Here is a 23,954-nt window from a genome sequence, read left to right as displayed (position 1 = left end):
CGCCCAGTTAAATGTAAATTTTAGATAAACAACCAATAAAGTTTTGGGGTAACTATGGCCCATGTGATATTTGGGACATACTAAAAATGTATTTATTCGTTTGTCAGAAGTTCATTCACATTTAACTGGAAAGACTGTACTTTTGTTTGCTAGACTTGGCAACCCTATCGGGTCCTCTCTGAGGAGGTGACGTCCTCGGGGGTCCAGGGGTTAACTGGACGGAGAGGGCGCGACGAGTGCCCCATGTAGGTGAACGGCTCAAGCTGAGACTCAGAGGCAGAACCTGCTGTAACTACGTACTCGTCTTCTGTGGCGAAGTTATTGCTACCTGGAATCTCCCCCGACCTGGCCCGCCCCCTCCCACGTCCAGCCGTAGTCAAATCACGCCCAACTCAGATTCCAAACCCCGCACTTGCAGATGGGGAAACTAAGGCTCGGAGGCGGAGAATCCAGGCCCGGGGCGGGCGGGGACGAGACCCAGAATATGACGCGGGCAGGGACAAGGAAGAGAATGCACTTTTGGTGCGGGCGGAGACGAGCACCAGAGAGCGAAGTGGGCGGGCGAGAACAAAATCCAGAAAACAACACGGGCGGAGTCGAGAACCCAAGAGCGACGTGCGCGGGGACGAGAAGGAGAATCGAGGTTCCGCGCGGGCGGAGACGAGAAGCAGCGCTCGGGCACGCGGGGACGGCGGCCGGCGCGGGCGGGCGCGGCCTTTGTCTCCACCTCCAGCGCGCTCCGCGGCTGCACCGGCCCGATGAGCCCGCGGCCCCCCGGCGCTCGGGCCGCCCGCAGCCCCTGACCTGACCTGCCCTCGCCATGGCCGAAGCCACCTCCAACGCCGGGGGCACGTCCCTGGAGGGCGAACGTGGCAAGAGGCCCCCGCCTGAGGGCGAGCCTGCAGCCCCGGCGTCCGGAGTTCTGGGTATGTGTGCGGCGGCTGGATCTGACAGGGTTGCAGGTGCCTGGGGTGCGCACGGCGGTTGGACCGGGAGGGGATTGGGGTCAGCTGTCCCAGGCCTGGAGTCCAGTCGAGGGGCCGGTTCTCCGGGCACTGCGGCTGCGGCGGGGCTAGAGCAGCTGGGAAGATGCAGGGGGCGGGGGTCCCAGAGCAGAGACGCGGACACACCCCTCTGAGAGCCCGGGCCTGGGGCCGAGCCCAGTCACCCCTTGAGCTACCGGATCGCAGCCCGGCAGGGGTGCGCTCGAAAGAGCCACTCCGCAGAGGATACAAAATCATACGGTCCTGGGTTCGAATCCCAGCTCGCGTTTGTGACCTTGGGTGCGTGACTTAAACGCCCCGGTCCTCAGTTTCCTCACCTGTGAAATGGGGATAAGAACCGCGCCCAGCTCTGAGGACGCGCTGACATGATGTGGTGTAGCGCTCAGGGCTGCTAGTGAGCGCCCTATCGATCGTGGTTTTGGAGGCGGAGCTGGGCCTCAAGAATGAGTAAGATTTGTAAGGGAGGACCTGGGGGAAGGGCATTTCTGGAGGAGGGCCTGGCTGGTGCAAGGACACGGAGGGAAGGAAATAAGCCGAGGCCAGAGCTTGCAGGCCACTGAATGCCAGGCTGAGTGCTGAGGAGCCCTGGAGAGTGTATGAGCAAGGGCCAGGGCTGGAGGGACTGAACCAGAGGCTGGGGTCCTGGTCTGGGAGTGGCCTGACCTGGGCCCTGCCCCACCTGCCCCCTAGACAAGCTTTTTGGGAAGCGGCTCCTGCAGGCTGGTCGCTACCTGGTGTCCCACAAGGCGTGGATGAAGACGGTGCCCACGGAGAACTGCGATGTGCTGATGACCTTTCCAGGTACTTGTGCCCACTGCCCTGGGCTCCCCTGAGCCGGGCCACCCTGAGTAGGAGTGTGTAAGAAGCCTCAGACCCCTTGTGACAAGAGCCATCAGTCCCTGTGCCCCTTGGCAGACACGACTGATGACCACACGCTGCTATGGCTGCTGAACCACATCCGCGTGGGCATCCCCGAGCTCATCGTACAAGTCCGCCACCACCGCCACACGCGTGCCTATGCCTTCTTCGTCACCGCCACGTATGAGAGGCGAGTCTCTGTCCCTAGCCTCTCGCTGACCCGGCTCCCCAGCTCCCCACCCTTCCAAGCACTAACTGTGAGGTCTAGCGCCCTGCATTTGTCCCAGGTGGCTGCCAGGTATACCAACCCTAGCTCCAGGAAGGTGAGCCAGGGTCTCTCCATGATGCCACCTCCCTGTCTCCCTGGCAGCCTGCTTCGAGGAGCCGACGAGCTGGGTCTGCGCAAAGCAGTGAAGGCCGAGTTTGGCGGGGGCACCCGCGGCTTCTCCTGCGAGGAGGACTTCATCTACGAGAATGTGGAGAGTGAGCTGCGCTTCTTCACCTCCCAGGTGCGGCCAGCTCTGGCTCCCAGTGTGCACCCCTAGCCCTTGGGCTGCTGCTCCCTGTGCTCAAACCCTGTCCCCTGCAGGAACGCCAGAGCATCATCCGCTTCTGGCTGCAGAACCTGCGAGCCAAGCAGGGCGAGGCACTACACAATGTGCGCTTCCTGGAGGACCAGCCAATCAGTGAGTGGGCGGGACCAACCTCCAATCACACGTGGGGAGTTGGGTGGGGCTGTTAGAGGACAGCCTATCAACGTAAGAGGGCGGGGCCTAGAGCCAACTGATCAAAGGCTAGTGAAGAGTTGGGTGGGGCCTGGAGGCATCAATCAATGAGATGAAGGGGTGTGGCCTTACCTAAGAGGTGGGGCTTACTCCCTGGGAGGTTGATCCCTGAGAAACCTTTTTCTGGGTCTAGCATAAGGTAGGGGCAGGACCATGGACAGCACTCCATGCACTGGGTGGTGCGGCCCTGGGCCTCAGTTTCCTCTCCAAGAGACCAGCTACCCCAAGTTCACCTCCTGACGCCAACTTTGCACCGATCCTCAGACGTTCGGAGCAGTGAGCTGAGGCCAAATGGCTTTATTTAAAAACAGGGTTCTACACTGGCCCCATCCTACCAGGTTTCCTGCATCCTCTCCTGCCTGCCTCTGCACCTCCAAATTCTGAAGGAGAACTAGATAATCTGTCTACTCAGGACTTCTCTCCTGGGAAGGGCCCCTGCAGATTTAAAAGCAGGGAAAAGCTGTAACATGGGTTTTGGCCAAGGGCGCTGGCCGGGTCAGGCAGAGGCAGAAGGGCGGGGCTCACGCATTCTTGTCCCCCAACAGTCCCTGAGCTGGCAGCCCGCGGGATCATCCAGCAGGTGTTCCCGGTCCATGAGCAGCGCATCCTGAACCGCCTCATGAAGTCGTGGGTGCAAGCTGTGTGTGAAAACCAGCCTCTAGGTGTGGCCCCAGGCTGGGGGGGGTGTGTGCGTGCGGGAGTCTCCGGAGCAGGCAGGGCTGACCAGAACACCCCCCCACCCCACCCCCGCTGTGTGCCCCTGGCAGATGACATCTGTGACTACTTCGGAGTAAAGATTGCCATGTACTTTGCCTGGCTGGGTTTCTACACATCAGCGATGGTATACCCAGCCGTCTTTGGCTCTGTCCTGTACACTTTTACGGAGGCTGATCAGGTGCTGGGAGTGGGCTGGGCAGGGGCTGGGGTACCTGAGACACCCTCCTTCCTGGGCCAACCTGGCCAACAGCTCGGCCCTCCGCCATCCCCAGACAAGCCGGGATGTATCGTGTGTGGTTTTTGCCCTCTTCAACGTGGTCTGGTCAACCCTGTTCTTGGAGGAGTGGAAACGGAGGGGGGCGGAGCTGGCCTACAAATGGGGGACGCTGGACTCACCTGGGGAAGCAGTGGAGGAGCCACGGCCCCAGTTCAGGGTCAGTCGTGGGTGTCTGGGTCCAAGGACTCCCAAGAGTGAGAGGTGGAGGTGGGGGGCCACTGCAGGGACAAAGACAAGATGTGCAATGGGGCTACGGCATCAGAAAGGGTGTGCCAAGTCAGGGGATCTGCATGCTCGGAAGGGGAGGGGTGGGAAAATGCATTTAAGGGCCTGGGAAAGGTGTTCTGGGTCTGGGGGAGGGGGGGGAGCGTCACCACAGAGGTAAAAGCATGGTGGATGGAAATGGAGTTCAGAACACTGGGAAGGGTGTGTGGGGCAGGGTGCACCTCTGGCCTCACGCTGAGCCCCACCCCCACCCTCTGCCAGGGTATCCGGCGCATCAGCCCTGTGACGCGGGCTGAGGAGTTCTACTACCCACCCTGGAAGCGGCTGCTTTTCCAGCTGCTCGTGAGTCTCCCCTTGTGCCTCACCTGCCTGGCCTGTGTGTTCCTGCTCATGCTCGGCTGCTTCCAGCTGCAGGTGACCTCTGGCCTCCCCCACCCCCACCCCAGCCCCAGCCTTGGCCCTGACCAGACAGCCACCTGCCCGGGTCCACCCCCCAAGCCGAGCCCAGACGCCGGGGTGACCTGTAAAACCTCCGCCCCTGCAGGAGCTGGTGCTGAGCGTGAAAGGGCTGCCTCGTCTTGCCCGCTTCCTCCCCAAGGTCGTGCTGGCCCTGCTGGTCAGCGTGAGCGCAGAGGGCTACAAGAAGCTCGCCATCTGGCTCAACGACATGGGTACGCCCTGCAAGGGGAGGTCCCGCTGCCCTGGGGAGGAAGGTCCTCACTGGCCTTCAGGCTCCCCGCTGCTCCCAGGGGGCCTGGGCCACCTCCTCACTCACCCCCTCGGCCCCCAGAGAATTACCGGCTGGAGAGCGCCTATGAGAAGCACCTCATCATCAAAGTCGTCCTGGTGAGTGGCGGCCAGCAGGCGGGCAGTGGGGGTGGCCTACATGGGGCACAGGGGGGGCTCCTGGGGTCAAATTTGCTTACCTGTCTGCTTCCCACAGTTCCAGTTTGTCAACTCATACCTGAGCCTCTTCTACATTGGCTTCTACCTCAAGGACATGGAGCGCTTGAAAGAGGTGAGACCCCAGCCCACGGCAGTGCCCCCCACAATGGCGGCCAGTGGGGGGCCGGACTTGGCCAAGGGGTCCACGGGCTTTCCAGCCCCTCCCCCCCCTCCTCCATCCTTCTCTCTCTGTCCGTCCGTCCGTCCGTGTGTCCTCTCTCTGCCTGTCACCCACCCCCCATCTGTCCGTCCACCTGTCCGTCGGTCCCTCCACAGCTCCTGCTCGTCCTGTCCCTGTCCCAGAGCCTCGAGCGGCAGCTTCGGGCGGTGCTGGTCCCGCTCGCGGCCCTGCGGTTCCGCCTGCTCCTCCTCTCCCTCCGGGGCCTCCTGCTCGTGGCCCGGGCCAAAGTATGGGCAGGTGGCGAGCCCACAGGGTCTCGCCGGGGTGGGCAGTGTGGCTATGCTTGGGGCCTCACGCTGAGCCAAGGGTGCATGTTCCAAGGGGCTGGGGCTCTGCTGATGGGGTGCAGATGGCAGGGGCCTCTTGAGGCCCTGGGCACCAGCTGAGCTCCTGGGCAGTGCTGCAAGCAGGGGACCTTGAGCCACGGCAGGATGAGACATGCATTACAACCCCAGGAGGTTGGCTAGGAGCACTGGCCCGCCAGGCTATGGTCTGTGGCAGATGAGTGGTGGTAGAGGCTGAGTGCTGGGGTCTCCATGTCCCGGGACATCCAGAGGGGTGGCTTTAGCAATTGGGTTCAGGGCATGTGTCTGGAAGCTTGCTCCTAGAAGGCGGGTGCCCAGTCCCAGCAGCCTGTCCCGGTGCCCGGGGCCTCGCCCGCCCCCCACGTGGCCTCTCTCCACCCCCTTCCTGCCCCCAGATGCTGGCCACTCTGCTGATCACCCGCCAGTTCCTCCAGAACGTGCGTGAGGTCCTGCAGCCGCACCTGTACCGGCGGCTGGGCCGTGGCGAGCTTGGCCTGCAGGCTGCCTGGGAGCTGGCCCGTGCCCTGCTTGGCCTGCTGAGCCTCCAGCGCCCTGCACCCCGCCGCCTTGAACCCCAGGCCGAAGAGGGTGGCGGAGGCGGCAGCGGGGGCCGCAGGTGTCTCAGTGGGGGCTGTGGGGCACCTGAGGAGGAGGAGGAGGCTACTGTGGAGCGGCGGCCCGCAGGGGAAGGTGGGGAGATGGGGGATGGGCCCCGGGGAGGCAAGGAGGAAGAAGAGGAGGAGGAGGAGGATGAGGAGGAGGAGGAGGAGGAGGAAGATGAGGAGGAGGAGGGTGAGGAGAGCGGCCTCCTGGACTGTGGGCTCCGGCTGAAGAAGGTCAGCTTTGCCGAACGAGGGGGCTGGGCGGCGGCGACCTGGCCCAGAGGCCCTCCTGGAGGAGGGGAGCCCCACTATGGTGGAGAAGGGGCTGGAGCCGGGAGTATTCACACTGGCTGAAGAAGACGATGAGGCCGAAGGGGCTCCCGGCAGTCCCGAGCGGGAGCCTCCGGCCGTCCTGCTCCGCCGGGCTGGGGGCGAGGGCCGTGACCAGGGGCCAGACGGGGGCCCAGACCCGGAGCCAGGTTCGGGCGACTCAGCCCGGAGGCAGCGGCGACAGAATCGGTCATCCTGGATTGACCCACCCGAGGAGGAGCACTCACCCCAGCTTACCCAGGCCGAGCTTGAGAGCTGTATGAAGAAGTACGAGGTGAGGAGAGCGTCTGAGGGCCCAGGCGAGGCCCTCCGAGGGGCAGGGCCTGCGGTCTGAGGGGGGAGGTGGGAGGGGTGCAATAAAATGGGGCCCTGGATGTGGTCAGGAACTTCCTGGAAGGGGAGCTCTGGGTCCATTCAGGATCATCGGAGGAAGGCAAGGCTTGAGAGAGAGGAAGGTAGTCTAAGGGAGGAGGCATTCTGGTCTGAGGGAGGGCGGAAGGCCACACCCAGGCACCGCCCCGCCCCCTGCAGGACACGTTCCAGGACTACCAGGAGATGTTCGTGCAGTTCGGCTATGTGGTACTCTTCTCGTCTGCCTTCCCCCTGGCCGCTCTGTGCGCCCTGGTCAACAACCTCATCGAGATCCGAAGCGACGCCCTCAAGCTGTGCACGGGGCTGCAGCGGCCCTTCGGGCAACGGGTTGAGAGCATCGGCCAGTGGCAGGTGTGGGGGCGGCCAAGGACTCGGAGCCGAGGCCCCGAGGGAGTCCGGGTGCGCTGGGGAGGGGCAGGAGGCCCCGGGAAAGGGCGGCTGGACCCCACCGGAGCCCCCCCACCCCCACCTCGCGTGTTCCCCTGCAGAAGGTGATGGAGGCCATGGGTGTCCTGGCGATCGTGGTCAACTGCTACCTGATCGGCCAGTGCGGGCAGCTGCAGCGCCTCTTCCCCTGGCTCAGCCCCGAAGCGGCCATCGTGTCTGTGGTGGTGCTCGAGGTGGGGCTGGTGGCCGGGGAGGGGGGCGGGCGGGGGGAGGAGGAGCTGGGGGGGCTGCAGGGCAGGGCATCCGGAGCCTGCAGCCTCATCCTCCTCTGTTGTCTCAGCACTTCGCTCTGCTCCTCAAGTACCTCATCCACGTGGCCATCCCCGACATCCCAGGCTGGGTGGCCGAGGAGATGGCCAAGCTTGAGTACCAGCGCCGGGAGGCCTTCAAGGTACACTTTGGGGGGGGGGGCGGGGAACGTTGGTGCGGCGCTGGGCTTGGTCCACTCCTTCACTCTTTGGGGCTTCTCCACCTCGGCCGGCTGGCTGGCGGCCGGGTTCTTAGCAGGAGGGAAGATGTGCGGAGCCCAGTGTAATAATTAGCGCTCCGCACCGGCCGGTCCCCTCCCGGAATCCCGGTGGCGTCCAGCACCAGGCTGGCACTTGTGAACATTTAGTCATCGGCCAGCTCACCGGCGGTGTCCCGTTTGGGGCCAGGGACACAGCTGATGCTTCCTAGAAGCCCGGCTTCTGCCACATTCCTCAGAAAGCTGCCGAGTGGGCCAAGGAGCTCACCAGAGCCGGGCGGCGCTCTCTGCAATGACCGAGATGGCCTCTGTCTGCGCTGCCTGGGTGGCCCCTGGCTCCGGGCGGCCGACGAGTACTTGAAATGGGGCCGGTACAGCTGAGAGGCGGAATTCGCATCGCACTTTATTTTGTTTTGCCATTTTATTCGAATTATTGAAACCGACGTTGACAAAGACACGTGGGGCTACAGGCTCCTGGACTGGCCAGCGTGGAGTCTGGCCTGTGCCACTCATGACTCTATCGCTGGTTCTCCAGAAGGCAGGGGACAGTCAAGAACCAATATGTGGTTACCCCCTTTCTCAATTCTTTTTTTTTTTTTTTAATGTTTGTTTCTTTATTTCGAGACAGAGAGAGAGAGAAGAGGATAGAGAGCAAGTGGGGGAGGGGCAACGAGAGGGAGACAGGGAATCCCAAACAGGCTCCGTGCTGTCAGTGCGCCCGATGCGGGGCTCAGACCCACGAACCGCGAGGTCATGACCGGAGCCGAAACCAAGAGTTGGATGCTTGACCGACTGAGCCCACCCCCCCCAGTCAGTTCTCTTGTCGATTCTCAGAAATTCTCTTCTCGATTCTCAGAAAGCACTGGCATGAATCCGGGAATGCAGTTGGTGCCTAATAAGGGGTTAGATCTCTCCCTACTACCTCAGAGAGCCACTGGGTGGGCTCGGGGATGCAAATGGTACCCAAAAAGTGTTTAGATCTCTCCCCACTTCCACAGAAAGCCCCAGTGTGGGTCCAGGAAGGCAGCTGGTGCCCAGTAAGTGTTTGGATCTCTCTCCGCTTCTGCAGGGTGCACCAGCATGGGCCTGGGGGTGGGGCGGGGCTCACACAGCTTTTCTGCCCAGTCCCTTTAATGGCTCTGTTCTGCCCACAGAGACACGAACGCCAGGCCCAGCACCGCTATCAGCAGCAGCAGCGGCGGCGGCGGGAGGAGGAGGAGCGCCAGCGCCACGCGGAGCACCATGCCCGGCGAGAGCGCGACGCCAGCGGCCGGGAGGAGGCTCGGGCCGAAGGCTCAGGGCTGGACCCTGCTGCCCCTGAGAAGGCCTCTGCCAAGGCCAAGGGCAGTGGGGCAGGCGGCCACGGGCAAGAGCGGCCCAAGCGCCCGGGGTCCTTGCTGGCACCCAACAACGTCATGAAGCTGAAACAGATCATCCCGCTGCAGGGCAAGTTCCTGTCGTCTGGGGCCGCATCCTCACTGGCCAGCGCGGGGGCTGGCCCTGCCGCCCGGCCACCCCCTGCCCAGTCACCCACGGGTAGCGACACCCGCCTGCCAGCTTTCCTCAGCTTCAAGTTCCTCAAGTCGCCTGAGACACGGCGGGACCCAGAGCGTAGCCACTCACCGCCCAAGGCCTTCCACGCTGGCAAGCTCTTTCCTTTCGGTGGGGCCCGGGCTGACGCCGGGTCCAACGGGGCAGGTGGGCAGGCCCGGCTGGATGGGACCCCCAGCGGCGGAGGAGGCCGAGCCCAGCGGAGTGGGCCGGTGGACGAGGCTGCGGCTGAGGAGCCGGACGCCCCCCGGCCTGAAGAGGAAGGCTCAGGTCACAAGCTTTAACTCGGGGGTGGGGACTCTGGGCTGGGCTTTGCGGGAAGGGGTGGGGTGGCCAGGCCTGGGGAGAGGGGCTGAAGGGGACAGAGGAGGCCCGGTCTCTGTACCGGTTGGGAACCTGGGTACGCGGTACGTGGAGCCTCTCAGTCAAAGCCTGCTCAGTATCTCCGGGACCCTTGACAGCCAAAGCCCCCTGTCCCGGCGGCCCTCCCAGGGCACCCTGCCCTCCATGCTCTGGTGCCAGGAGAGGTGCAGGAGGCTTCTTCCCCACCTGGCCCAGCCTCTCCTGCCCCTATGAGACCCCACACCCAGCTCATCCTGGGGGGACTGGACCCCCCCCAGGCCTCTATGCAAGTCCCTAACCTGCAGCCCTGCTGTTCAGGGAGGCCTTCCTTGGAGGTGGGGGCCAGGGCTGCCTACCCAGGGAGCTCGGCGGGCTCGGCCACAGGCTGCACCCGGATTCGCGCTGAGCAGAGGTGCAAGCCTCGTGCCCACCCGCCCCGCCCCCCCCCCCCCCCCCCCAGCCCACCTTGCTAGCCCCAACCCCAGCCCAACCCAGCTCCAGGCTCCAGCAGCTCATCCCCCAGGGAGCCCAAGAGGTGGCAGCTGCAACACCAGGGACGCAGGTCAGAAATCAGAGGGACTTCCTCAGACTGTCCCCTCCCCCCCGTGACGGGGAGGGGCCCAGTGCCCAGAGACAGGGGATGCACCGGAAGACGCCCACCCCTTGTCACTGATCAGAAGCAATAAGGCCCTCGAGGTGCCTGGAAGCCCGGGAGGGAGCGCGGGCAGGGTCCGAGCGGGGTCCGGCGGCGGGGGCGGCACCCCCCCGGAACGGCCCCTCTCGCCTCCGCAGGGACAGCGCTGGCCCCCGTGGGCGCCCCTGCCCTCCGCACCCGCCGCAGCCGGAGCCCCGCGCCGCCGCCGCCGCCGCCAACGCCGCTGCCCCGGCCCCCGACGCCGCCCGCAGGCTGCTGGCAGTGGGACGGGCCGTGGGGCTGCGGGGGCGAGGGCGCCGCCCCCCGCCAGGCCCCCGCCCCCGCCGCCGCCGAGTGCCCGCCCTGCGCCCTCGCCGGGCCCCCGCCCGCCCCGCAGCCCCTGCCGGGGGACGCCAGCTTCTACAGCCTCCCGCCCCCGCCGCTGCCGCCCACCTCCGAGCCCCCGGAGTCCCCGGCGCCCTCGCCCAGCCCCAGCCCCAGCCCCCAGGCCGTGTGCTGGCCCAGCGGCTGGCATTAGCTCCACCCGCCCGCCCTGCCTTCCTGTTCTCATATGCAATATCAGTCGTGGACCGGGGCGGCGGCCGCCACCCAGAAAACGCGCTTCGGCTCGACGGCCCCCAGTATTGGCTGCCCCATCCTGGGGCAGGGCCGGGGGCCGGCCCCCCCCCCCCCCATCTGCCGTTTTCCTTTCGACCGGGATGGGGGAAAGGAAACCCCCCAAAACCAACAGAAAACACACAGAATAGGCGATTATTTATTTGTTTTTAATTTATTTTGTCATATTTTTGTAAAACGGCAGAAATGCAATAAAAAGTATATTTCAACAGTGCCCGAGGACAGAGCAGTGGAAGGGAGGGGGTCAGGGGGCCCAGTGACTTGTAGTTGGCGCCGGCTTTTTGGGGACCTAGCAGGCCTAGGGTGGGTGCCCCTCCCATCCTGTGACCCTTGGGGGCCTCCTCCTAAGAACTGGGTCTTGAGGCCACAGATGGAAAACTCCAGACTGCGCCAACTCTGAGACGGCCCAGATTTGGGGGCCGAGTCCAGGCCTGGGGCCCCTGGGAGGAGCTGCAGAGCCTGAGGCCCTGGCTTCAGCTTCCTAGACAAAGGAAGACATCTCGAAGTGTCGAAAGGACTCAGCAGTTTGGGTGCCAGGCCCAGGTCCTGAGTTGGCCTTGGCCCTGCAGGGTGAGAGGTGACACGGTCCTCTAGGCCGCACTTTCTGGGATAACTGCCTCCCAGGCTGCCATCTGAGGAGCCAGATCAGTGAAAGGAACTTGGGGTATGAAAATCGGAAGGCACCTGGCACCCGAGTCTCGATGTTGAGGGGATGGCACTTTTGGGGATGCCGTTGGGGAGTGGCCAGGATGCCCCACTGTGGGATTGCTGTCAGACCCAAGCTGCTGGGACTCTTTGTTGCGTAGTCAGGGATGGGACGCGGCCCCTCCCCCTCAAGCATGTCCACATCCAAAGGCTCAGAGCTTGATGGGCCCTGCCCCGTGGCTGAAGGAGACCAGGGGGAGCCAGTGTGAGTCAGGGGCACTTTGGAGGGCTGTGAAAGAGAAACCGGGGTTCACTGGAGGCAGGAGAGCAGCCTGTGCAAAGGCACAGAGGTGAGGGAAGGCAGAGTTTGGTGTCTGAAGGAGCAGAGGAATAAGGGGCGGTCCCAGAGGCAGGAGAGCTGGGCAGAGGCTGGCTGAGGGAAACCTGCACCAGGGAGACCACAGGGAGGCCTAGGTGGCCCATGGCCACGGGACCCCTGCCCAAGCCGTGGCTGACACTGACAGGAGATTAACCCAGTCCCTCACAGGGGAACCGAGGCCACAGAGACGAGGGCAGGCGTGCCACCGGCTCTCACTATCCCATACGCTTTGAAGCTGAAGTCTATTCACTAACCATCAGTGACACCAAGTGCCTGCCTAGGTCAGACCAACCCCTGAGACTGGGGATTCCAAGGAGTCTGAGAGCCTCTGGGGACTCAGTCCACCACAGCACCACCGAGAGCAAGCTCGCATCTTGTGAGCACCTGCCTTGTGACCACAGGGACTCAACACAGGCGTAAATGCCACCCAAAGCTGGGAGGAAAAGCCCCTTGGCCCCACAGGGCACAGCTCGGTGGTGACCCCCAGAACCTTCCACCGTGGGAGGCGCCGGGCGGCCCAGGCTGGAGCAGTCTGGCTCAGGCAGGGACCTCCACGGTGATAATCTGGTGGCACCCCATAAAGCCTGGCATTCCTTCCAGCTCCACAGCCCAACCCCTCACCGCCCTCAAGGCTGTAGCGCTCAGCTCCCAGGCCACGGCCCCCACTTGGGGCTGGTGGGTGGGGAGAAGCAGCGTTCCCCCTGGCCTCAGGCCCAGTGTTTGAGGCCTCAAACCTTCTGCCTGGAGCCTGAATGCCCTCTACGTCTCCAAGCTCGGGCCCAAACCCAGCCTGGCTGACAGCCCGCCAGTGGCTGTGTAACTTGCTGACCGACAGCTCCAGGGCTGGGCATTCCTCAGAGCTCCATGTGCCTCGTCTCTGAACCAGGGGCGCTCAAGGCCATGCCACCTGGGCGGTCTCCATAGTGGCCGGTGGGAACACCACCCTGACTCGAGGCATCCAGGGTGTGGGGCTGACCACAGTTATGTCCTTGGCAACACGGACCATCTCTCAGGGGTGTCCTGGTCCTCTGGGACACCTTGACAGGTGAGGCATGGGGGGTGGGTCCAGGCAGGTCTTGGCTCTGAGCGAGGCGGCCACAGCAGGCCCGTGAGAGAATCCAGTGGCTCCCAGGGCCCCAGCATGTGGGGGGGGCCCTCTTGGCTCCTCTTGGTGGTGATGAGACGACTCTCAGTGACTCCGTCCTCTGGGGCTGAGGCATACGGAGCCAAGACGCGAGGTCGAGTAGGAAAGATCCTTTTATTGGGGTGGACACGGAGCACGCACTAGTCCATGATAAAATGACTTAAGAGAAAGATCCGGAAATGCCGACTTCTCCCCCTGGCACACATTCAGAGCAAAGCCTGGGCACGACACAGGTCCAAGCCAAGTCTGTAAGGCCCGGACTGGAGAGCAGGAGCAAAGAGAAGGGCTCCCACGCATGCTGCCGGGCCACAGCAGGGCCCCGGCTCTAGGCCCTTGCAGACACGCTCTGGTTTTTCCGGAGAACTGGGGGCTTGTGGGGGCACAAAGGGGGTTCTGGGGGGGAGGGGTTGTGAATAACAATGTTTTTTAAAAAGCATCTACCAACATCGCACTACTGGGTCTGACGTCCCCTTTAACCATCGCTTGGTACATTTTACAGCATAAATAAAAACTCAAGGAAAATAAATACATCGGCTCCTATGAGGTTGGAAGTGGTATGGATTGTAGGGCGGGGGGCGGGCCGGTGGGGGGCAGGGTGGGGGGCGCTTACACAAGGCGGGCGGGCGAGGAGCAGACAAGACAGGAGGCGCCTGTGGGGAGCGAGAGTCTTAAGTGTCCTCGTGCATGTCCGGGCTGTCGGTCCGTGCGACCTTGCGGGGGGGCGCCGAGCTCTCACCCTCGAGGTCCACTTGCTCCTGGTCTCTCTTCTTGGCGGCGTTCTGAGAGGCAGGGCAAAAGGGGGGCCGCGTAAGTCTTCATCTGGGCGAGCCCCTGAAAACCTGCTGCCGGGCCTGGAGCTGGGCACCCAGCCCAGGGCCTCTCCTGCCTGCCGGACCGCCCCGGGCTGAGCCACAGTCTTCGGGACCGCCAGCCCCAGACTGCCAGGCATTTCCCGGGCCCTGTGAGGAGTCCCCACGGCCGGCAGTGACCCACGCTCTGCACGGAACACACTGAGGAATAAGCCACCCAGCCAGAGGGCAGAGAGCACCCATGAGCCACCCAGGGAAGGCGTGCGTTGCCACAGAAGAGGAAAGCGGGCCTGTGTGGGAAAATCTCCTTTCCCCCACGGCGGGTACCCAGGTCTGCCGGGGCTGGGGAGGAGGACGGGGTGGGCCACGCAGCTGAGATTTTCAGAACAGTCCCTTCATCATGGGGTCCTCCTCCAACCTCACCCACAGCAGGCCGCTGTCTGATGCTCAGTGTTAGGCAAAAACCCCCAGACTGTGTTGCAGAACGCACGCGAGTTTTCATTAAAGGAAAAGAAAAAAATGTCCTGTGTAAAAAGGCAGCCTCGGGATGGGGGTGGCAAGACCTTTCACTACAACTACACCCCGTTGTATTGCCTGGAATTTTTTTTTTTTAATGTTTAGTTATTTTTGAGAGAGAGAGAGAGAGAGTGCGAGCAGGGAGGCAGAGAGAGGGAGACAGAGCATCCGAAGTGGGCTCTGCTGACAGCAGAGAGCCCAATGCGGGCTCGAACTCACAAACCACAAGATCATGACCCGAGCTAAAGTCAGACACTTAACCGCCCGAGCCGCCCAGGCGCCCCATATCGCCTGGAACTTTAATCATGTGACATTTCACCATTAAACAAAGATTTTCGGCAATAACACTGAAGTCTGTTTGCTGCCCGGGCCATGCTGGCAGGCTGTGGAGAGCCAGGCCTCAGCGGCAGTCAGGCCTCTGTACCTCCTGACAAGCTCCTACCCATCCCTGAACGCCAGAACCGTATGGCCTCGGCACGCCGTTCACTGCTCTGAAATGCTCTTCCCTCCCCTAGACTGCCTGGCAAACTGCTATTCAGCCACCAAACATCCCCCACTCAGAGCCCCTCTGCTGGCCACCACCGTTGCCATGAGTTCCGGCACCTGACCCCAGGCACCTTACCTTTTTGTCCCATTGCTGATGTAGGTAGCGCAAAAGGATGTTTGTCTTTTCTGTCACAATGACTGAGGAGAAAAGGCGGAGAAAGTTGCGGGAAGAGGCTGCAGGTGGCCCAGCCCCCACCCCGGCCTGCGCTGCCCCTCCCAGGACAGGCCCTCGCCCCTCCCTGGTCTCCAGCCTGGCTCTGCCTGGTGACTGCGTGGGGAGTCTGCGCCCCCAGCACGGGAGAGCTCGGGAAGCCTGGTGTTTTTGCTCCAACACACAGCTACTACCCGGGGGCCTGAGCCGGCTGCTCCAGCTGGGCCCCTGCTTCCTAGGGAGACCCAGGACCTCCGCCGCACTTGGGGCTCCACCCCCCAGGTCGGGGAAGGAAACCCGGCACACGGGTCCAGGCAGACCAGGAACACAGACCTATACAGCTGTGCCCCGGTGAGCACAGAACCCACCCAGCAGGGTCCAAGTAGGTTCCTTTCACAATTAAAATAAAACACAACCACGATAACCTTCAGGTCGTCCTGCTCTGCGCGCTCTGTGCCTTTCTCTGCGGGCCCCTCCACCTGGCCGCCCCCCCCTCCCTGAGCTGCCCACCCCAGGCTGGGCGGGGAACCCCTCCCCACAGTACGCGCTCAGGGTCTGCGACGCGGTGCTGGCAGGGGACACCCAAACTCATGGGAGGTGAAGGGGAGGGGGCCGGCGAGCAGCAGATGAGAGCTAATGAGGGCCCCCTCGGGGCCGCATGTGGACGCCAGCATGTGGAGATCAGGAGGCTCCCAGAGAAAGCCAGGCTTCCAGCCGCTGACAGGCATCCCGGAGCTCACCACCCACACCGCCCTGGGGCCCTTCCCCTCGGCAGCCAGGCTGAGACAGGCTGACAGAGGCCACTTACTCTGTTCAGATGGGTACTCCCGCGTGGGCAGGTAGACTGAGGGACGACGGTTCTGCAGGAGAGCCGGGGAGGTGAGGAGAGCAGGCGGGCTGACTGGGGTCCCCCACCCCTCACCTGGGCACCCACCCTCCCATAAAGACAACGTGTGCAAGGATGTGGGCGGGGCTGGGCTCGAAGACCAGCCTGCGTTCCTGGCGGGACCTCGACAGTGTGTCCACGTCGTGCCCTGCCCCCCCCCCCCCCCCCCCCCCCCCCCCGGCAGCTCCAGAACCACTCCCAGCGCCCGAACGCGTACTCACCGAAGCTTTGCACACAGAGTCGGCGTGAAATCGACTAAAATTGCTTTTGTTGTAGACAGGCAGGCCTTTCAAAAAATCTGCCTAGAAGACAGGGAAGATGGTAAGTGAGACAGGGCAGCAGGTCGGGCCATCCCTGGGGTGCCTGTGGGACTGGGCTTCCAGCTGACTTCCAGTTTCCTTCCTCAGGTCCTCCCGTGACGTTTTCCAGAATGCACCCTTAAGCTGGCTACCTGAGGTGCACACTGTTGGGACCAGAAAAAAGTAGCCCTGGGATAAGTGAGCGTTCTCTTCTGGGGTCCTCACAACAGCCCTGTAACCAGCTGAGAGCGGGGAGAATGGAGGCTGAGCAAGGAGCAGGGCAGGGAGTCGAACCCGGGCCCAAACCTTCCCTCTGTGCTTGCCGAATATTAAACACCTGGGTCTCGTTTCCACATATCCACCTTGACAGAGACCTGGGATGGAAAAGGGCTCGGCTACCCTAAAAGACCCTGTGGGCCAGAGTGACCGTAAACAGGGGTGGGGAGCAGGGCCCTGGGTGAAGGGGAGAGGGCAGCCGGGACACAGGCTGCTGCTGTACGGACACGGGAACCCAGGTCAAATGAGCTCCCAAGTCCTAAGAAAACTCAGAAACCCAAGTCTTAGCACGCCGTCACCAGGTTGTTCAAGGTGGGCGGGGCTTTTCAGAAAATGCTGTGTGGACCGAAGCAGACAGGTCTGTGAACAAGAGTCAGCTCAGGGGTTGCTCCTGGGGTCCACCGACCTGGAGGCTGCTCCGCGAAGGGAGAATGGCCCGTCCATGGCACGGAGCCAGGCCCGTGCGGCTGCCGGGAGCCAGCACCAGAATTCATTCACAGCCCTGACCTATCGAAAGTCCTTTTTCTCTGACACTTTGGCATGAGCTGGGCAAGAAAGGGTGAGCTTTCTGGAGGGGAAAGGCCCTGATTCTGGGAAGGAAGTGACTCTCAGCCATAAGACGGGGGCGATAAAGGCCAGTGAGAGCCAGGTCCACCTCAGGAAACTGAGGCACGAGAGCCTGAGGGATGCTTGGGGAAGGATGATGGCCGAGAGTTTGGGGTGACTTCTTAGCAGAACAGGAGGGCGGCGCTGTCATCAAGCCTGGAGTGGGGCAGGTGGGCAGGGGTTCCTCACATGGCCTGCCAGGGGCTGGAGTCACCCCATAATAAAGACGAGGAAATGGAGGCAGAAAGGTCACATGGTCCTCGTCTGCGTTCACCCAGCCCCACCAAGAAAACAAGAAACCAGATTTTACCCAGGTTCACCCAACCTCAGAGGCCAAGCTCCTTGTTTACACGACATGCCAGTGCCTCAGTTTCCCTTCTTGAAAACCAAGGCCTCAGAGGCCCTGCAGGTCACATTAACCCTCCCTTGGGAGATCCATCCGCATACCTGAGCCAGAGCTCAGCAATGTCAGGGAAGCAGCTGTCCAGGTGATGCCCCCCACCCTCTAGGGCAGGTGAGAGCAGGTGTTCCCACCTCTGTAGGGCCCAGCCCTCCCTCTCCTGGGCCCTAGCGAGACCTCGGCGGCACGGACCAGCTAGGGAAGCTGGAGTGTGGGTCAGCCTCCCCCACCCACTCAGGAGGCGTGACGTCTGGGTGACCCACTGCCCCGGAGCCAGCTCAAAGCCCCTCAAATTTGCCTCCTCCATCCCAGGACCCCTGCCCCAATTCCACCCCAGACGGCGGAGCCAAATTCATCCATCCAGCAAGGTTTTCCTCAGGTTCCTACTATGTGGCAGGCTCTGCACCAGGCAGCGGGGCCCTGGGGGGAAGGCACAACAGACCCGCTCTCGGCCCTGGGAAGCACGGAGTACACAGGGACACAGGTGAGACTCGAAGAGCTGGTGAGTCCTGAGTGGCCATGAGGACAGGGTGTCGGGAGGGGACTGTGAGACCCAGGACAGCACTGGGGAAAGCTGTGACTGATTCGGGGGCTCAGGAAGGGCTGCCCAGAGGCAATGATGCAGGCACTGAGACCTGAAGGGTGACGAGGGGCTCCTGTCCCTGCTCAAGCCCCTCCAAAGCCCTGGCTCGGCTTGGCCCACGCTGTCCTCCTGCCACAAAGCCCCTCCATCTGTGCTGGTCCTGGGCCACCCCCGCAGAGTGCCCCTCCCTTCTCCATGCTGGAAACACCCACCAACCTCTCTGCTCAGCTCCGAACCCCCTCGGCCCCTTCCCTCTCCCCACGCCTTGAGAACCTCTGCTAGAGCCAAAATCACACCCCGATGAGGTCACTCGTTTCTATGTCCATCTCCCTCGCTGGACTGGCTCCTCCCTGAGGGCAGAGGGCAGGGCAGGGCTGTCTCCATCCTGGACCCCTGGCAGGGTTCACATGGAGCCAGGTGGCAGAGTGGTGAGAGGTGCAGAAACCCCACAACCTGCACTCAATCCCGGTCGGGCCCCTCATTGGCTGGGTGACCTGGGGCAAGCGGCCCCCCAGCCCGGGAAAGAGTTTCTCGCAGAGCTCCCTTGAAGGCCAGCTGTGAGCACCAGTGTGTCTGTGCTGAATAAATGAATGAAGATGGGATGACCGGTACTTCCTGCCAGCCAAGCAGGAAAACAAGGCCTCGGGCACAGGAGAGAAATCCTCACGCCAGCCGGCCAAATCCTAGCCAAAGCTGGGCCCAGAAGCCGTGCACCTGCCTCAGCAGACGCTCACCGAACATGTGTGTGCCATCCCCAGGCAGGCAGTCCACCAGTGAACCCACCCAAAGAGAGAGGAAAAGAAATAATGTGCCAAGAGACGAGAGACAAGGGGCCTCCTGAAGTCAGGAAGGGCTCCTCCGAGGGGGTGATGTTCACAGGAGAAAGAACATTCCAGGCAGAAGGAGCAACAGATGCAAAGGCCCTGGGGTGGAAGGGACTCAAGAGTGTGGGGACATGAAAACAAGGACAGTGTGGCTGGAGCTGAGGGAAGAGATGAGAACAGGAGAGATGAGATCACAGAGGTAGACGGGGCCTTGGGGGCGAGGGGGCAGCTGGGGTCTCATCTGGGTTACAAGAAACCCCCAGAGTGGGGCACCTGGGTGGCTCAGTCGGTTAAACATCAGACTTCGGCTCAGGTCAAGATCTCACGGGTTCCTGAGTTGGAGCCCCACTTGGGGCTCTCTGCCTTCAGCGCCGAGCCTGCTTCAGATCCTCTGTTCCCGCCCACGCCCGCCCCTCCCCTGCTCAGACTCCTGCACAAACTTTCCCTCTCTCTCTCAAAAATAAACATTAAGAAAGAAAGAAAGAAAGAAAGAAAGAAAAAAGAAAGAAAGAAAGAAAGCCCTAGAGTATCTTATATGCTAGAAAGTGGTATAATGAGATTTACATTTTAAGTGACAAGCTCGCTCTGGTTCTGGGTGAATTACAGGCTGCCGGGGCGGGGGAGGGGGGGGCAGGATGGAGGTAAGGTTACCAGGGAAGAGGCTGGGGCGGGCGTCCAGACAAGTGGTGGCAGGGCCTAGACCAGGATAGGGAACTGTGGACGAATTCACGATGCATCCTAGAGGCAAAGCCATCAGAACTTCTTATGGACTGGACGTGGGGGACGAGATTGCAGCAATGAATCAAGGGACAACACCCAGGCTTGGGGACCCGCGTGCTAAGGACCCGCTTTCCCCTCTCCTACTTCTGTTGCCTATCCCTCACCACATCCCGTGGGTTGTGGGCTCGGGCCCTGGGTCCAGGGACCACGGGGTTCTGACTTGCCCTGCAAAAGCTTGCATCACCTCTGTCAGCTCGGGGGTGGGGGTGGGGCCTTCAGCACAACTCTGATGCCAAGTCACCATCCCACTCTGCAGGCTGGGGGACGGACCCCAAAGAACCACTATAACCAAATCCAGGATGAGCGCATGGCCCAACCAGCTGGCATTATTCCCACCTCAAGATGAGAAGCCAGCTGGGAGAAGATGTCACCAGCCCCAAGTCACCCAGCTCATCTGTTGAGCGTTCACTGTCCTAAGCCCTTCACGAAATCAGTTCTCTCAATTGTCACAACTCTATCAAGTCTGGACTATTGCTACCTCCATTTAACGCAGAAAGGCCTGGGATCGGAGAGATGAACTTGCTCCCTCCTAGGGGCAGGTCCGGGCCCGAATCCTGGGGGTGGGATCAGGGCTCTGGGGGACCTGGGCAGTCTGTGATGTCGCACTTCCTTTGGCTACAAAGCCCCACATGTCACGAAGTCAAGCCCCCTCCCCCGCCCCAACGCCCAGGCCAGCTTCCCAAATCCTCATGAACTGGAGACACCCAGGCCGGGGAAGCCGAGGACAAGGCCTGAAATGGGGGGTCTCGGGAGACCCCATCCCCACCCCCACCGATTTCCGGGGGAGCAGCGACCCGGAAATGAATGGGTTGTCAGGGCCTGGAAGCCTACATGGGGTCAGGGGTCGGAGAGAAGGAGCTGGGGTGGGGTCAGCAGGAAGCTCACAGCAGGGTCCCGAGGTTGAAGGTTATAGGGCAGAGCGAGAGGCGGGGCGGGGCCTGAGGGGGCCGGGCTGGGAGGTGAGGGGCTTCAGGGATTACTAAAGGTGGGTGGGCCCGCGGCGCCATTTTGTCGAACGGAGGGGGGAGTACGGGCCCGGCAGCCTCTCTCACCATCTTCTGTTTCCTCCGTCGCTGCCTCAGCCACCGCCTCAGCCACCGCCGCCGCCACCACAGCCGCCTTCTTAGCCGCCGCCGCACAGTAACTTCCAGCCACGGCACAGCCCACACTGATGGCGCCGCCGCCCCCCCTCATTGGCTTGCACTCTAGCCCCGCCCCAAGGATAGCGGCCTCTGCGCGCTTCCATTGGCCAGATCCCACTAAGTCACGCGTCCATTGGCCACCACACCTCCTCCTTTGGTGGTCAAGTTCGGTTGAGGAAGCAAAACCCCGCCCGGGAATTGGAGGCGAAGGCGCAAAATCCGGAAGTGGGCGGAGGCCGTGCCCCCGAAGTCTCTTGGGATTTGTAGTCCACAACTCCGGGAGGTTCCTCTAGTCTCTCGACTTTCTAGCGTTTACTTCACTTTTTCATGTGGTGGCTCATGGAGTTTCCACAGCAGCCCCGGAAGACAGGGACCCACCATAACACTCCCAGCCTCCTCCCCAGGGTCCTAACCTGTTAACAGATCTAAACTGTTCTGCACTTGCTGCTTAATATCTTTCAACTGACAGCTCAGATTCTCTTGTCCAAATGCCCCCGTGGCTCCCCAGTCCCCCAGGGATGCAGTCCCATCTCCCTGGCCCCGAATTTTGGAACCCTCCGGCATCTCTCAGGCACCTTTTATCTTGACACCGGGGTCTAATCCCTTCTCCCTTTGGGCCCTCCCCGATCCTGGTACTTCTCCCAGGAAGCCTTCTCTGATTTCATTCTTCCCAAGTCTAAGCCAGGCACTTCCTCTAGAGTCCCACAGCCCTCGCAATCCTCCTCTCAGCCCTGACTCCGCTGTCTCCGAGCTGCCTGGGTACAAATCAAGTGCTCCTACCCTGCCCACCAGACTGATAGCCTGCCAAGGACAAGGACCCGACACCCAGTACATAGGAAATACTCAGTAGTATTAAGTGGAAACTATGAAGTATTATTATTCCAACAACACAGCAAAGGAGAAACAAGCACCTCAATTCATAGAAGCCAAATGAGCCTCAGAGGGTTAAGGCCTTTGCTCAAGGTCATACAACGCATCCCCAAGGAGCAAGTGAATTCCAACACCAACCCCCTCCCCACAAGCCTCCCCAGACCTGTGGAAAATTATGACAGGTAGAAGACAAATGGAAATTCGGACATTTATTAGACACTTAATGATATTAAGGAACAACGTTAACCATTTTTTTTAGGTGTGAAAAGTTGTTTTGGTTGTTCTTAAAAGGCCTGTCACCAGGCCTGGAGTGTTTAAAAAGGCTTTTTCTAGAAGAGATGCATTCTGATATACTTACAGAAGAAATAACCCGATGCCTGAGATTTGCTCCAAAATAACACAGGAGGGGGCAGGTGGGTTGTGGGTGACTGGTGGTCAGAGCTGTGTACAGAGTACACGGGGTTCACTGTGCTACTCAGTGGGCTGTTGCCGTATGTTCAAAATTCTTCCTAATTCAAAAATCGTAGAAAGGGACTAGGTCTGACTTCCTACTCCCACTCTCAGTCCAGCCCCAGACTTCTCCCCCTGGGCCAACCCCACAATTTGAGGTGCACGCATGTCTGAGTCGTCCGGGCTCCCCACAAAAGCAACAGCAAGAGAGGTCCCAGGAGAGACAAAGGCTTTAATGGGGGTCCCGCGGTCGGCGTCGCAATCCTCAATGGCTCAGAGACTTCCGGCCTTTGTGCATGCGGCGAAGGATGACCTGGACGCCGGCCGGCGTGCTCAAGCGCCGGATCCAGCCGTGTTTGTGCTTGCGTTTGATGTTGCTCGGCTGATACTCGTTCCCGCGCGCCTTTCCCCGGTTCTGCTGTGCGGCGAGGAGTCCCCAGGCGTCGGGGAGCCCCAGCCAGGCCCGGGGCTGGAGCCACCTGCGGGGGTAGAGAGACGGTGCGAAAGGTCAGAGGGGGAGCTCTGTGACTTCGGCGTGACGCTCAACCAGTCTGGAGCCTCGGCTTCCCTATCCGTGCCGGGACGGAGCCTGGCTGCAAGAGGCGCTCCATAAAGGCGCAAGGCGTTGGCAAGTCATGTTGTCCGTATACAGCTGGCACCAGCGCGGGACACCGCCGTTACTTCCAAATTTGGGGAAGGATCCCCGTAAGGACTCACCTCAGGCGGCCCAACTGGCGACCTAGGGATCCGACCAAGAAAGCCATGTCCAGCCGCCCGTCGCGCGGTCCCCACGCCGGCTATTCCAAAGCTTATAGGCTCTGCCGCTGCAGTGCGAAAACTTATGGGAAATGTAGTTTCTCCTACAGCGGAGCCCAATGGCCACCGGGTCCTCCCGGAGTTGCAGTTCTGCGCCTGCGTCCCATCTGTGTGCGCGTCCTTACAGGCAAGGGAGTGTACTTCTTCATGTCGACCAACAGGTGGCAGACGAACGGCACCTCTTCGGCATGCGCCTGCGTACAAGACGTTGCTGGGAGCCGTCGTTCCTTCTCCCGTCGACCAGCAGAGGGTGCCGGGAGGTGACCGTGCGCGCAGCTGGGGGCAGCCTCAGGAAACGGCTGGTTGATCCTCCTTCCCCAGCAGGAGGCAGGCAGATGGCACACAGCTGGCTGGCAGCATTTCTAAGGGCCCAGCCAAGTCTCTGCTCTTTGGCGGGGTGCCCAGGAGACCTGAACTGATGTTGGCCGGATGTCCTTGGGGTGGTCCCTGCTCCTCTCGGGGATTCAGTTTCTCAGTGTAAAACTCATGGGTTTCAAGCTTGCCCTTGGTGGTGGCTCCATTCAGGCCCTAGAAAATTTTTTTCTAATACTCATATCTGAGCCCTTTCCCTTCTCACACAGCTTCTATGGCTCCCCATTGCCCCACGAAAAATACCCAGCTCCTCTGGCAAGCATATGAAGCCCTCCATACACACACACACACACACACACACACAATAAATTTCAGCGACACTTTCCAATGCCTGATGTTCCCCTATTCATCTCCCCCGTCCCCATTCATCTTTTAAAATCCTCGGATATTTTCCTCTTCCCCAACCCCCTCCCTCCCTTTGGCCCAACCGTGCCCCCGTATAGCTCTCCCCAGACTCTCCCAAAAGCCCAGGGACCCCTCAAGGGCCAGGCTTGGGGCTGAGTCGCTGCAGGCTCCCCAGAATCTCCCAACTTGGAGGGCCCAGAGAGGGGCGAAGGGGACTGTTTACTGCATGAATCAACTGTAGTCTCCCAGGAGCACCCTGAGTGGGCAAGAGTGGGCGGTGGGACCTATTCCAGCTCTGGCAGCAAATTCCAGGAGCTGGGAGTGGGCAAGGAATGGTTAACCCCTTGTCCTCTGAAGTCCATCCTACCTGCACCATCACTTAGCAAACCACTACTAAGTGAGTAGTATTACACTACTAAACCAGTACAATAATAGTGT

The 23,954-nt window shown here is 61.5% G+C and overlaps 3 protein-coding genes across 5 annotated transcripts; 1 reads left to right on the top strand and 2 right to left on the bottom strand.

Annotated features, from left to right (window-relative positions):
- Positions 1-594: 594 nt before the first annotated feature.
- On the top strand, positions 595-10,891 carry ANO8 (anoctamin 8). The gene is given in 19 exon segments (XM_053898159.1): positions 595-926; positions 1,695-1,805; positions 1,920-2,052; positions 2,233-2,371; positions 2,452-2,548; positions 3,193-3,309; positions 3,415-3,542; positions 3,637-3,798; positions 4,128-4,280; positions 4,411-4,537; positions 4,657-4,712; positions 4,810-4,884; positions 5,693-6,151; positions 6,153-6,503; positions 6,761-6,952; positions 7,090-7,221; positions 7,329-7,439; positions 8,669-9,335; positions 10,200-10,891. Coding segments are annotated over 19 exon segments (3,696 nt in total). The 5' UTR covers positions 595-820; the 3' UTR covers positions 10,580-10,891.
- Positions 10,892-12,940: 2,049 nt separating this feature from the next.
- On the bottom strand, positions 12,941-20,704 carry DDA1 (DET1 and DDB1 associated 1). Of its 2 annotated transcripts, none has more exons than XM_053898166.1 (5): positions 20,574-20,704; positions 15,975-16,055; positions 15,676-15,727; positions 14,793-14,854; positions 12,941-13,624 (listed from the first exon to the last, which is right to left on the bottom strand). In XM_053898166.1, exons 1-5 carry the CDS (start codon positions 20,574-20,576, stop codon positions 13,514-13,516), a joined length of 309 nt encoding a protein of 102 aa, XP_053754141.1. In that variant the 5' UTR covers positions 20,577-20,704; the 3' UTR covers positions 12,941-13,513. The 2 variants fall into 2 exon arrangements, with proteins under 2 accessions (XP_053754141.1, XP_053754140.1); XM_053898165.1 differs by lacking the exon at positions 20,574-20,704 and adding an exon at positions 20,000-20,024.
- Positions 20,705-21,727: 1,023 nt separating this feature from the next.
- On the bottom strand, positions 21,728-22,881 carry MRPL34 (mitochondrial ribosomal protein L34). 2 transcript variants are annotated; one of them, XM_019416266.2, is made up of 2 exons: positions 22,701-22,881; positions 21,728-22,462 (listed from the first exon to the last, which is right to left on the bottom strand). In XM_019416266.2, the coding sequence occupies exons 1-2, from the start codon at positions 22,745-22,747 to the stop codon at positions 22,249-22,251; spliced, it is 261 nt and encodes an 86-aa protein (XP_019271811.1). In that variant the 5' UTR covers positions 22,748-22,881; the 3' UTR covers positions 21,728-22,248. The 2 variants fall into 2 exon arrangements, with proteins under 2 accessions (XP_019271811.1, XP_019271810.1); XM_019416265.2 differs by lacking the exon at positions 22,701-22,881 and adding an exon at positions 22,562-22,694.
- Between the last annotated feature and the right edge of the window lie 1,073 nt (positions 22,882-23,954).

Source organism: Panthera pardus, unplaced genomic scaffold, assembly GCF_024362965.1.
Source record: "Panthera pardus isolate Hobbes unplaced genomic scaffold, ASM2436296v1 HiC_scaffold_8, whole genome shotgun sequence".
Classification (NCBI taxonomy): domain Eukaryota; kingdom Metazoa; phylum Chordata; class Mammalia; order Carnivora; family Felidae; genus Panthera; species Panthera pardus.
This window is presented reverse-complemented; position numbering and strand designations above follow the sequence as displayed.

Excerpts from the sequence above, each read along its gene's own strand:
- MRPL34 (XM_019416265.2), bottom strand. The coding sequence starts at position 22,620 with ATGACTTGCCAACGCCTTGCGCCTTTATGGAGCGCCTCTTGCAGCCAG. Across the intron at positions 22,463-22,561 it reads TGCAGCCAGGCTCCGTCCCG|GTGGCTCCAGCCCCGGGCCT; the intron begins GCACGGATAGGG and ends CTACCCCCGCAG.
- DDA1 (XM_053898165.1), bottom strand. Across the intron at positions 14,855-15,675 it reads GGAGTACCCATCTGAACAGA|TCATTGTGACAGAAAAGACA; the intron begins GTAAGTGGCCTC and ends TTTTCTCCTCAG. Across the intron at positions 13,625-14,792 it reads ATCAGCAATGGGACAAAAAG|AACGCCGCCAAGAAGAGAGA; the intron begins GTAAGGTGCCTG and ends CCTGCCTCTCAG.